At 43.8% G+C, this 13,722-nt stretch overlaps 1 protein-coding gene across 7 annotated transcripts in view; it reads right to left on the bottom strand.

Annotated features, from left to right (window-relative positions):
* The window catches only part of NOX4 (NADPH oxidase 4), an 840,225-nt gene that overhangs the window by 536,832 nt on the left and 289,671 nt on the right, over positions 1 to 13,722 (bottom strand). For all 7 annotated transcript variants that reach the window (XM_078658423.1, XM_078658420.1, XM_078658421.1 and 4 more), the window contains one exon: positions 3,932 to 3,959. In XM_078658423.1, coding sequence (XP_078514549.1) covers positions 3,932 to 3,959 — 28 coding nt within the window. The remainder of the gene's footprint in view (positions 1 to 3,931; positions 3,960 to 13,722) is intronic.

Raw genomic sequence — 13,722 nt, 5'->3', positions numbered from 1 at the left:
AACACAAATTGCACACGTTGTGTAGATCAATGCGGGGGTACTTAAAGTGGCACCTGGGGCAGAATTGGAATGGAGTCCGTTCCATTTACTGTGAACTCGGTCGACGTGGCTAGGCCCAAGGGCCTTGCACAAGACTTTCCAATCAAAGTTTTAGAAATGGATACAGTACACGAAGACAGGAATACTCGATCGAGAAACAATACCGTCAACGGTAGTGGATTGCGCACCGAGCGGAACCTGAGAAGGGTGTCCTAACAAGTGCAGCAATTCCCGTCCGAACCCGATGGCGAGAAAAAACAATCTAACAATGGAGTCGATGCCCATGCACACTATCGCCGAAAAGGGGAGTCACCTTTCTCGTGACTGGAAAAGACTTCTTCGAACAAAAACAGCAAACATCTGGACCCAACACTAGATGGCAGACTTATGCAAAGCATGTGATCTACAGCTGACATGCCTGTATATCTGGTTTATCTATAGAAAATCCTGTGTCGCACATCCATGCATGATGGCGGATCATCACACTGGTGCCCAGAGTGCAACCCAAATAGTTGGGTAAGCATAGACAAGCTCTCAATTCATACTTAGCTATTTCTTGTCCATCATGGATCATTTGTATGAACACATTCCTGAATTCCTCAGGAATGGCAGGCAACATTTCACGGACTACATCCCAATAGCGCTCCAGCACACAAGCAGTGTCCTGCTGCCTCAATACTAAAGCTGGTTAGAAAATCCTTTTTCAAAATGCATCAGTTCACTTTGATTCTCTGCCCAGTAGAGCAGTGGAGAATAAAGTATGGCCCCTAGCATTTTGGAGATCTAAATGCAGGTCTGCATCAAGGAAATGAGGGAGAATAAGGCTTCCTCCTCCTCACCATCTTCATCATAAGTACATTTGTGTAGACACTGAACAGTGTCTAAATTCAAGCTAAATAAATACTCTAGCTCTGATAGTACTGGTGTTTGAGCAGTGATACTGCAAGGGTGTCGTCCCTGGCAGAAGTCTGTGCATTACTTATCTAATATCGACCGAGCGGTGGCAGAAGTTGCGTCTGGATCTGTAACAGACATCAAGGTTGGGTCTGGAACCAGCAACCATTGAACAAATGCCAGCATTGGAGATGTCAGATTCAATTTGGCCTTCAGTGCATAGGTGAAGTAGTAGGCTGGTGCTAAATAGAATCAGTTGGTGATGGGGCAGGTTGCACTGGCGGAAGTACTACTGGAGCCTAGAAGATCCATGGGGCCCGAAGGCACCCCAAAGGAACACAGAATCATCCAACAGATTTTGAGCAAGGTCTCTTCCTGCAGCTGGCAAATGATGGCCCAGGAAACTTAGGCATGTAAAGACAAGCCTCAGACAAGCCTCAGTAAAGGCTCAGAGTCAGATGAGGGAGTCAGAGCTGGATCCTTCGAGTGGTAACTATGTTACTTCTCCCCGGAGCGGGGAGTGAGGTGAAGGAGAAGAATCCTGTTTGCACTTCTTTTTTTTTTTTACAATTTTTATTTTCATTTCATCAAACATATAATTACGTAACAATCAAGTACAGTCACTTCCAATTACATTAATCGATTATACATGTTCCGGCGGTCTGCACGCAGCAAGGTTCAAGCACATTACATCGACTTTAACTATCCCGCTAAGCATCCCCTTCCCACCTCCCCCCCACCCCCCCCCCACCACACTGTTTCGGATTCTCAGCCACTCCATCAGGGACCTCCCCTTTTCATGGGCTGTTTTCAGGTGTCAGCTCTGTACACAGTGGCTCACACAAGTTCCCCCGAGATTCATTCGATTTCCCCCATATTAGGGTCCACTTCTTGGGGCAACCCCTATGGGTATAAACCGCTTTTTCCGCTACCATTGCGATGTCCATATCATTTTCCCATTGTGATTGTGTGGGTGTCACCCCGGAGTCCAGGTTCCGTGCTACATTTTGTTTTGCAATGGCCATTCCCAACGTAGCCCACGCTTTCTGCGCCACATTGAGGACTGTTGGTTGCCACATGTTTATAATACAACATCTAGGGTCCGCCAGAACTTACACCCCGCTCACCTCCGAGATTTGTTCCAGCACTTGTTCACAATATGATCGTATTTTGGGGCAATCCCACAGTGTATGATAGTATGTGCCGGTTTGTCCGCAACGCAGTAGGCAAAGTGGGTCAGGCGCGCGCCCCAGTTTGTGTATCGTGGTGTGAGAGAAATATACCCTATGTAGGACTTTTAGCTGTATTAATTTCAAGCGGGATGGGATCGCTGCTTCCCTGGCCTGTTTGCACTTCTGATGCTTATGGCGAGACTTGGTTTTCAAGTGCAGGGTGATGGCAGATCGAGACATGAGGCGGAATCAAGTCTAGGCAGCATAATATTTATCATTCCTGCACTTGGCAGCGCAAAATGAAGCAAAACTTTGGGTGCATGAAAGTCATTTCACCAAAATGCCAGGTGTGGAGGAAGTGGCATCTCACGTTATTTGACCGTCAATTTCACTCACACACGTGCTCATACATACACACAGATTCACACCTAGACACACTCTCTCTCTCATGTAAACTAAACTCACTCGCAAGAACACGCGTCCAAGGTTGGAAGCAAAAAGATTCCTCATGAATAAGTTCTTACCTTAACATGAGGGGCGACTGTCAGCTCTAATCACATCGGATATAGTACAGTATTGGTTATTAATCCTGTATATTAATATTGTATTTGCTTTGTAGTTTACCCCGGGTTTATAAATGATCTGTTATTTCAGCACTATTTGATTCAATGCCTACGTAGATTCCCCCATTTGACTCATGTTCTGAACTGTTACCTTACTTTCCCTCAAATTGTAAAGCGCTCTGATATCCTTCGAGATCAAGTTAGCGCTATATAAAACTTTATAAATACATTTTTTTTTAAATAACAGATTTAAAAGCATTTTTTTTTACTTTCCATGGCTCCCAGGGAAGGTCATATTCCAGCTAATTATGCTCCTTTTTTATTAAACTAATAGTGAATAATGTAGCAGTAGTCACTATTAGTGTAATTAAAAAAAAGTGCGAGAAAACAAAGAAAGTGGAGCTCCAACTGACGTCCACAAGGACGAGCTTCCACTGTGTTACTGTCATTGTTTTTGCCACCTTTGAGGCCAGGGGTCGCAAAAGCAGTGCCAGTGGTCGAAAGGGGCAAGGCAGTGATTGGCGCTGCGACTTCTTAAATGGATGTCCATGTTTGGACTTCTGCACTTGTTTATTTATCAGGCCCTCTGTCTTTCTGTATATCTATTTGCAACAGTACGTTTCATCACACATATGTTAATACCAAGCTGCAAGTCATTCCATTCCGAAAGAACATTAATCGGCTGCAAGTAAAGTCTGCACCATACACAGAGCTGCAAATAGCAATCTTCCTACTTGTGAAATGCAAATGGGGTAAAAACATATTTTATTCTTCAACGATCAAACACCAACAGGTTGGTTTAATACCACACTGTGGGAGATGGACACATCTTGTTAACGAGAGCCCAGCAGATAGAACACCCTTAACAGACACATGGGAACAGACAGCAATCATCTGAACTTCAGGAATAGGAAGGCACTTGAAACTGCGCCAATCTTTATCAGAGTGTGAAAGTACACTCCCGAAATCACAAATGTACAGCAACTAGCATCGTGCAGTAAATGCAAGCAAGTAACAAGGCCAATGATAAATAAAATAAATGCCAGATTGGGTAAGGCTACATGCATTAAGAGAAAATGGATGGTAAATAACACACCTACTAATAGTTTGAAGAAAGGTAAATGGACTAGAAAGGCAGAATCTATGAGGGAAATTAAGCCGAGGAATCATAACGTTTAAAACAGCACCACCCCTCCTAAAGGAACACATTCCATGCACAGCATATCTGCCTTTTGGCACTTTAATAAATATTGAAAGACTCACCAGTAGCAAATATGATTTTCCTCGGATCCTAAAATTAACAAAACACTTGTTGAAACAAGAAGAACATTGATTGCTTTATTAAAACATCACAGAAACAAGTTTGTAATCCACATACCTTGTTTGACAATTAGTAGAATTAAACCATTTTAACTTAAAAGTCACTTCTGGGTTGCTTCACTGATATATCCAATCCATTACCAATATATCATTGCAACTACAGGCCATCGTAACACAACTACACAGATTAACCCATATTAAACTATAGGTTTAGCTCCCTTTGAACAGGAGATCCATGTATATAGGTGGCAAATAGCTCAAACCTAGCTACAAAGGAATGGAGAAATGTTCAAGAGAATGTAAAGTAAAGACAGACGTGTGGGACAGTAGAAAGAGAAGAGGGAGTTGTTTGTATGGGGGTAGCTATTGGGTCAAGAAGGGAGGCTTCGTGGATAGGGTGGAGTCAGCAGAGAGGTCCTGGAATGTGTGAAATTCAAGGAGCTGCATTTTCCGGTCTCACTTGGACAGTGCATGCATTGTTTCTTCAATCAATCAATCAATCAATCATATCATTTGTAAAGCGCACTACTCACCCGTAAGGGTCTCAAGTCGCTGGGGTGGGGAATGCTGCTACTGCTCGAAAAGCCAAGTCTTGAGGAGTTTTCTGAAGGTCAGCAGGTCTTGGGTCTGCCGTAGGTGGATGGGGAGGGTGTTCCATGTCTTGACGGCGAGGTGGGAGAACGATCTGCTGCTGGAGGTTGCTCTTCCGAAGCGGGGGACTGTGGTGAGGATGAGGTCGGCGGAGCGGAGCTGGCAGGTGGGGGTGTAGAAGCTGAGTCTCTGTTGAGGTACGTTGGTCCGGTGTTGTGGAGTGTCTTGTGTGCGTGGGTGAGGAGCTTGAAGGTTATCCTCTTGTTGACCGGGAGCTAGTGCAGGTCTCTTAGGTGTGGTGTGATGTAGCTGCGGCGAGGGATGTCGAGGATCAGGCGTACAGAGAGAGGCGTTCTGGATGCATTGGAGCCGTCTCAGGAGTGTGGCCGAGGCTCCTGCAAAGAGGGCGTTTCCGTAGTCCAACCTGCTGCTGACGAGTGCCTGGGTGACCATTCTCGTTTCAGTGGGGATCCACTTGTAGATCCTGCGGAACATGTGGAGGGTGTTCAAGCAGGAGGAGGAGACGGTGTTGACCTGTTTAGTCATGGAGAGGGTGGAGTCGAGATGACCCATAGGTTGCGTGTGTGGTCGGTGGGTGTTGGAGCGATTCCCAGTGCGGTCGGCCACCTGGAGTCGTCCCAGGCCGAAGGGTTGGATCCGAGGATGAGGACCTCTGTCTTGTCCGAGTTCAGCTTCTGTCGGCTGTTCCTCATCCATTCAGCAACGGCCTTCATTCCTTCATGAAGGTTGGTTTTGGCGGTCTGGGGGTCCTTGTTGAGGGAGAGGATCAGCTGGGTGTCATCGGCGTAGGAGATAATGTTGAGGTCGTGCCGACGGGCGTCGTGGGCGAGCGGTGCCATTTAGACCGTTTGTTTTTTAACAGTGGGCTTAGAGGTCCCCTTTTGCTTACCATGGGTTAGTTTCATTGTCACTCTTATTTGCTTAATTGTTATTGGTCAGTTGCCTTATGCTTCCCTCATCTTCATGTGTTTGTCCTTCCCTGTAGTCTGGAAACATTACTTATGACTTATTTAGGCACGAGTGTTTTCTTTGTGTTTAAGCACTCTACCAGAGTGTGTCTTTTTCAGCTCGCTCCCTCGTGTACTTCTTCATTTTCCGGGGGTCCTCCCCCCTCGTCTGTGTTACTTGCCTCCATCCCCCTTACCACATCCATGTTGCTTGCCTCCACTCACCCTCCCTTATCTCTGCTGCTTGCCCATATATGTTGTTGTTTGGCCCGACATAGCCTCCCTCCTTCTGTTGTCTGTGTTGTTGCTTGCCCTGAACCGTTCTCCCTTCTGCCTTTCATTGTTATCCGTAAGCACCCTTCCTCCAGTGTAGCCCGTGCCCACCTTCCCTCCTTGTATTGGTATCAATGTTGTTGCTTATCCCAGTCCCTCCTAACCTTCCTTGTGCATTAGCTTGGCCCCCATACTCCATTGTCCATGTTCTTGTTCCCAGCCCCACCCCCACCTTCCCAACTCCAGTTGTCTGTGTTGGACACATTATAGCCTGGTTGGCTGATTCATTAATTCATGATTGATTGAGAGGCTTTAGAGCTGGTGGCCCCCAGTGCGACAATGTTTGTTGGAGCCCCCCAATGACCATCTCCACCACGGATTCCATCACCACCACCCTTTAACAGTGCCCAAGTCTCCATAACCACTCTCTCTCAGATGCATATATAGCGCCACTCATACCAGTGTAGGGTGTCAGAGCACTTTGCATCACACACACATTACACAGAGACAATCAATCATATGTTTGTAACGGTATACAACCGTTACCACGCATCTTTTACCACGAAGTACTGTTACAACAAAACCATTACAACGCAAGGGTATTTACAACGCATGTATTTACAACGCATTACACTACAACGCAGCTACTATTACAACGCATACCATTACAACGTAAGTATAGGTAAGTTTATCTTTTTTTTAAAAACATTTATTAGGGATATTGGGTTTGGGTTTTGGGGTACATGGGTATTTTTAGGTTTCAGAGTTGGGTTTGGGTTTTGGGGTACAGGGGTATTTTTAGGTTTCAGGGTTGGGTTTGGGTTTTGGGGTACAGGGGTATTTTTAGGTTTCAGGGCTGGGTTTGGGTTTTGGGGTACAGGGTTATTTTTAGGTTTCAGGGTTGGGTTTGGGTTTTGGGGTACAGGGGTATTTTTAGGTTTCAGGGCTGGGTTTGGGTTTTGGGGTACAGGGGTATTTTTAGGTTTCAGGGTTGGGTTTGGGTTTTGGGGTACAGGGGTATTTTTAGGTTTCAGGGCTGGGTTTGGGTTTTGGGGTACAGGGGTATTTTTAGGTTTCAGGGTTGGGTTTGGGGTTTGGGGTACAAGGGTATTTTTAGGTTTCTGGGTTGGGTTTGGGTTTTGGGGTACAGGGGTATTTTTAGGTTTCAGGGTTTGGTTTGGGTTTTGGGGTACAGGGGTATTTTTAGGTTTCAGGGCTGGGTTTGGGTTTTGGGATACAGGGGTATTATTAGGTTTCAGGGCTGGGTTTGAGTTTTGGGGTACAGGGGTATTTTTAGGTTTCAGGGTTTGGGTTTTGGGGTACAGGGGTATTTTTAGGTTTCAGGGCTGGGTTTGGGTTTTGGGGTACAGGGGTATTTTTAACATATATATTTACAAATTAATAAATACAAATTAATACAATTAATTAAAATATTTAATATTAAAATAATAATTTATTAATAAATAAAAAAATATTACTAATAATTACATTATTTTAACATATTATATACTTACCTATACTTACGTTGTAATGGTATGCGTTGTAATAGTACCTGCGTTGTAGTGTATTGCGTTGTAAAGGTATTCGTGGTAAAGGGTCCTGCGTTGTAAAAATTGCGTGGTAATGGTCTGCGTGCTAAAAGTATGCGTGCTAACATCATATATCCGTTTGTAACTAAACGTATAGGAAATGTTACATAAGGCAGAGGAGTACAAGGTGTAGGAGTTACATGTCATCAATACTGGTAGGCGGTATAGTTAAAGAGGGCCTGGTCTGGAGAAGCACAAACTCAGAATTTAAAAAGGAACACCATAGTCGTCAGGGGTAGTAAGCGCTATACAAATGCAATTACAATACAATACAATAGTTGAGGGTTCACTTTAATAATGAGAATAGATTTCTGACCAAATGAATCTGTTTTGCAACATTAATCTTAGCTCAGATAGATCTATACTTTGCGACGTGCGTGCAGTTCGTTGATAAAAGTTAACAGTGCAGTACAATTACAAAGTGCATAGAATGTAAATAGGTCAGTGGGTTACTGCTTTTGAAAGAGACAATTTTGTTACTTGCAAATTATGAATTCAAATCGTATATTGGGATTTTAATTTATAAATTGCAAGTAACAAAATGATGTCCCTTTTAAAAGGAGTACCCACTGACCTATTTACATTCTATGCACTTTGTAATCAGCTAGGTACTTGTTTTCTGCAACAGGCGTATTAACCCTGTGTGCTACTTCATAGTGAGTCATCCCCCAATTAAAAACACTCCGATCTCTCTTCAGGAAGAACATTAATCACAAGATTTATCCTGACATTTTTTTGTTGCCTCGAAATTGCTGGAGGACGCAGCAAAAGGTGCTTTCAAACAATAATCAACTTGCAAACACAGTGCATCCCGGAAGCCAGCACCTGGTGTGGTGGCACCAGTCGCACCGCCCAGGAGCCGATTGTGGATTTGAATCAAATGACATAAACACAAGTTTCATGTGTCCAGCATATGACAGCAGGGATATCAGTAGACAAGGTGTTTGCTTGTGTTCCTCTGCTACTAGCTAATTTAAGTTTAAGGGGTTTAGAAGATGGTCTGGCGACCATTCATCTGAATGACAGTGAACAGGGAGAATTGGATCGATCGAGTGGATCGATTGCTCTTGGAGCAAGATCATTCCCGAGGTACCTGCAGACAGTGAGCTGTGATATCCTGAACTTTGACCTTTTCAGACATTTTAGTGTTACTTTGTTGAAAAGGTTTACTGACAAAATCATTATGTTTCCTGCCTCGACTCATTCAAGTTACGAAGCGAAATGCTGGCTCCAGCTGAATAGGAAAGGCATGTGTTTTGTTCTTCCCAATGAGCAGTGATAAGTCTCCTAAAGTGACTTCTATTCAGTACCCAGTGGCCAGGCCAATATTTTTACAATCAGTGTGCAACGAGGCAGCATTTGAATGAGCCAGCCCTCCTTTCTTTAGAAATGTGGATTTATTTCTACAAGTGAGCTAGGAAACTCTCTTTAAGAACAGTCCCAAATGCCCCAGAAAATAGGACGACAGAAATTCTTTAGATGGGAGAAGGCATCTTTTAGATTTGCTTTTTTTCTCTATCTGCCTCTGAAATATGTTACCTAAGTTCTGTGGGGTCCATATCAGTTCCCCTTATTAAGTGCTTAATTTGAGCCCATGGTAGCCGGTGGGGCAACGGGCACTCTTTTTTGGGGACCAGCACATATTTCCTCATCAGATATTGACAGTGTGAAAGTGAGCAAAAAACACACAAAGGGATGAAGGAGGAAGAGAAAGATGAAGAAATTGGCACAGAGGAAGCATACATTGCACTTTGGTTCCTGATCGGTTTTGTTTAACCTTTCCTTTTCAATTGTCTCTTTGTTAACACTGTGAACTGTATTTTGAGTTATGTTTGTCATGTAACCCGGTGAGCACCTCTTTTGTATATTGCACATTGATTTTTTTTGGTAACAACAGGCTTTTATAAACATCATATATGATATATGTTTTCTGTCTAATTGTTCTGGGTACCTTTTCATGATTTGTTTGAGTCTCTGTGTTTTTTGCTCTTAAATTTAAGCGTTTTATTCATGCTAAGAAATGGTAGTTGACGGTCATCTATGAAGTAGTTTCTTTAACCACTGTTGCTATTATAATCAAAGGGAGAAAGCAGGCGTTGTTAAGAGGGAAATAAAAGGGTAGCAGTGTCTAGAAGTGGATTAAAGAAACATGAGGTGGATTCAACACTACACAGCCTTGGTATGTTTAATAGCATCCCTGAACAGTGCTTTGGGCATTGGCTTGAGCTCTGCCGTTATTTCAAGAAATGCACACTACTCCTGAAGCCGTAGTTCTTTATACTACTGCTAAGCTGTCAAACTGGATGCATTTGGGATGTTGATTTCTTTTTTAGGTCGAGCCTGGGCAGCGCAAGCGCTGTTCTGCGGGGCATGCTGTATTCAGGTAGGGACTTGAAGCTCTGCCCATTTCCCTGCCCACCTTTTCAATTGGCTCCTGTTACTGTCTTTTCTAAATCCTTGCTTTTGATTGATAAATAGGCTTTTTAGTCCTTCCTTGGTACTGCCTTGTCTGCTTTGGTAACCTCCCATAAGGACTGGACTTTTTACTTGTATTGTTACATGGTCTGCTTTATCTAGTCTGTCATCACTATTTTCTTTAATGATTTTCCCCTATTCCACCCACATCGAGCTTTCCCATAACAAAGCACGCCACTTGCTTTTATATTTTTATTAGTAATGCAGCCGGTCCGCTTTAACTATAGTGCCCTCGCTTCTTTAATTGATTTAATTTTCCAGAGCGGTCCGTTCTTGATATAGCGGCCACGCTTCGTTATTTATTTAATTTGTCAGCGTGGGCCATTTTAACGATAGCTGTTGCGCTTCTTTATATTTTTTATTAGTCAGCGCAGTCTACTCTAACTTAAGCGGTTGCACTACGGAACCTCTGTTTTTTGGGGGGGGGGTGAAAGTGCCCTATCGGGTGCTTTCACTTTAATAGTGGCCGCGCCCCTTTCTTTAGACGCGGCTTGCTTTAACCAGAAAATGGCGAGCAGCGACTAAAGAAAGGGGCGTGGTCACCATTAAAGTGGTCTGTCATTTGTGAGAGTTTAAGCTATTGGCATTATAAATGACAGTGCCTTTTATGTGTGTTGGTTTTCAAAACACATTATTAATAGCTATTGTCATTTACAATTCCAATAGCTTAAACTCTTTCAAATGTAAGTCCTATTGCATTGCAAATGCTTGTTCTCAGTAGTCTTTGGAAGTGCAATATAATTCCATTGCATGTCTGTGGCAGGAAATTGGGGCTGAGGATCGAGACTCCTTTCTAGATTTGCCCATGAGCAGTACTTAGCGCAGAGAGAAGTGAGAAGTGACTGCCAGTGCCTGAGTACCAAGTTATCTGCATCATAAGGTCATGAGGGTAAGGAACTGCACCAATTGGAGCTTTGGATAATCATCAAGGGGCATATCATCAAGGCCATGTGATAATTATCTCTCAGCGCTCTTAGCACGAGGATAATTATTGCCGGCCAACTCTGAATTTTATTGCGGAGATAGCATGCTATCAGCAACGCTTATCTCCAAAGCGATCAAATTCAGAGCGCAAGCTGCCAATTGTGCGATTATCGTTGGAAATGAAGCGATAATTGCACAAGGTTTGGCGAAAGCTTGCTGATAGGGCAAGGCATACTTAGGCATGATATCCACCTTACATAGGATATCATGGCTAAGTTAGTTGTGAAGCAGGCATAAGGAAAGTAGCAATAACAGAGGTTATCGCTACTTTGCTTGTCGCTCTGCAGGTTAGCGTGCCCTTTGATAATTGGACCAATGTTGTTTAGCGACATTTCTCCAGTTATGTCAGGGCAGGAACGCCCACTTTGCATCTCATTAGAGATGCAAAGATGGGCGTTGGGGGAAAGGGAGATAATGCAAGGATTCACGCTATAGCGTGACCTTGCTGATTATGCGATAAAATTAGCGCCTCTTTCCGTCCGAAAACGGATGCTAAAGTGGCGATAATTTTATTACAGGGACTTGATGATATGCCCCCAAATGAGCCATTGAAGCTTCAAGGACAGATGATTGAAATACTTGGCTACTGTGCGTTGTGGATACTGAAGGACATGGTTTTCAAGAAAAAAGATTAATTATGGAATTGTGAGCAGATGCGTGGGTGCACTAGGATGTGCACATGCCTGCCGGAAGTGCATCACATAGGAAATAGCATGTGATGTTGCATGAGTGTGCTAGGATGTATGTGTGTCCAGGAAGTGGTGCAGTTCATTGGAGGCAGCGCAAATCTGAATGTGTTTGTGTGCACCAGTATGTGTGCATTTGTGAAGAGCACAATACATCGAAGACCCAGGGTTCCATTCTGGGAGACCCTAGTCTTGCTGCAGGAGCAGGGAGAGGTGGAGGTTCCCACAGAGAGATTTATGGAATGCAGCTTTTCTGAGCTGGATGGCACACACATTGGAGGAAGGAAGAGCCAGGCTCTTCGGAGCACTCCAATAGGTGCAACTGCAGACAACTAGAATGGGAGTGGTGGGCCAGTAAAGATAAATAACTTTTGGGCTGTTTTCACTGTAGGGACATGTGTAACATTAAGCTTTTACAGGTCTTACTAATAGGTTCCATATATCCTGCCTCTCGGACAATAAGGATAACTTAGGGGTGACTTGCTAATATTTAACAGGTATGTTTAGGCCTATCAAAAGGGATTATTTTTACAGGTTCAATTTGCAGTTTTAAAAACGTGCATCCTGGCTATAAATGGTAGATCTATATTTATGTTTGCACTGTCATTTCGGTGGGTGGCACAATGAGTCCTGCAGCCCTCTAGTGACATTTAATTTACAGGCTTTGGGTACACCTTGAACCATATATTAGGCCTTTATAGGTAAGTTGAATATGCCAGTCAGGGGTATACTAATTTCATCATGTTGCAAGGGAGGGCACATGTTCTTTACCACTGGTTAGCAGGGGTAAAATACAAAGATGTCTACAGTCAGAAAACAGGCAACACAAGAAATCTGGGTGTACCCCATGCAAAAGATGGGCATTTTCGACATCCCGTTCCTGGGTTTTAGCTTGCTCTTAGTTTAGTATTCAAGTAAGAAAGAAATATTGGAGATCCTGAGGTTAGTAAGAAACACTCCTTTAAAACCCCTACTTCCACCCCATTGGCAGGCACTTCTGTAGCTCTTTCCCCTCCCATGCAAGGAAAGGATGAAAGTCTTGGGTACTTGTGTGCTCTATCCATTCCACTGGATTATAAAGGTTCCTATGCCTATTCTAGAATATGCCAAAGGACACAGCAATTGAGTTTAGGCCGGAAAAGCTCTTCAGATCAGGTATCAGATTGCTATTTGATAACTCCCTGTGTCAATCATGGTTCTCCTGGAGCCTGCAAGGATATCTGCAGGAATGGTAAATGATGTAGAAAAGCAGAAGAGACTACACATGAATCCACATCTGTTTCCTGTATTTTCATCCTATTGTCTTTCTTATGTGGGAAGCTGTAGTGCCCGGATAATTTGTCCTATTTGGACTGATGGTGACTGTTGTCCACCGCCATCTCAGTATATACTCATGAATCCTTTATTTCAGCCTTATTTGTGCCTATTTGTAGGGTTTACCTATTGGCTTTTGCATGATTCTGTGCCTTCTTTGCCTCTTTTTAGGCCTGGAGGCCTAAACTAGAGAGAAACCATCTTTGTTCTTGCCTCAGATGTCTGAGATGCTTGTAGGTTAAAGGTAATGCTTAGAGTCTAGCCTGTTGTTCGCTAGTGAGGAGCCGGTGAAGACTGGTTCTTATCGAAGGAATGTGTTTGTCTCTTGGGTCCTAGACGCAACACGCAAGTGGCCACTGCGGGTGCGCAGAGAGCCTGGGAGCTGGCACAGGAATTCGGTGGGAGCCAGCCTGCTGCTGGAAATCATAGGATATAGGATGGAATTCCGTAGTTTCTCTAGGATTTAGTGGTATATTAGCTGTGTAAGCCTGTATATATTGTGGGTTCCCCATTCCCAGGTAAGTACCCCAGGTACTGTTGTAAATAGGGTCTGGGAAGGGATGAAGGTACGTGATGACTAGGTTTGTGGTGTTTGGGTGAGCTGATAACTTGGTCAGGAAATCCGGTCATTACAGAAGCTCACATCATGTGTTCTCATTTTCCACATTTATTGCATTGAGGCATAGTATTGACGCATAGTCAAAGGTGGATTAGAAAGGGGGAGAAAAAACCCACAGCCTTCTTTGGCATTGGATCCTCAACACTCCATGGTTTAGTGTTGCATTCCAGTTGTTCAATGTTTCCCTAGTAGTTTCTACCGCCTTATGAGAGTGATCGACGGCCCCCAGCGCCTA

The sequence above is a fragment of the Lissotriton helveticus genome, chromosome 8 (genome assembly GCF_964261635.1).
Source record: "Lissotriton helveticus chromosome 8, aLisHel1.1, whole genome shotgun sequence".
NCBI classification, from domain to species: Eukaryota; Metazoa; Chordata; class Amphibia; order Caudata; family Salamandridae; genus Lissotriton; species Lissotriton helveticus.
The sequence above is the reverse complement of the archived record's forward strand: the minus strand, read 5'-3'. Positions and strand labels throughout refer to the sequence as shown.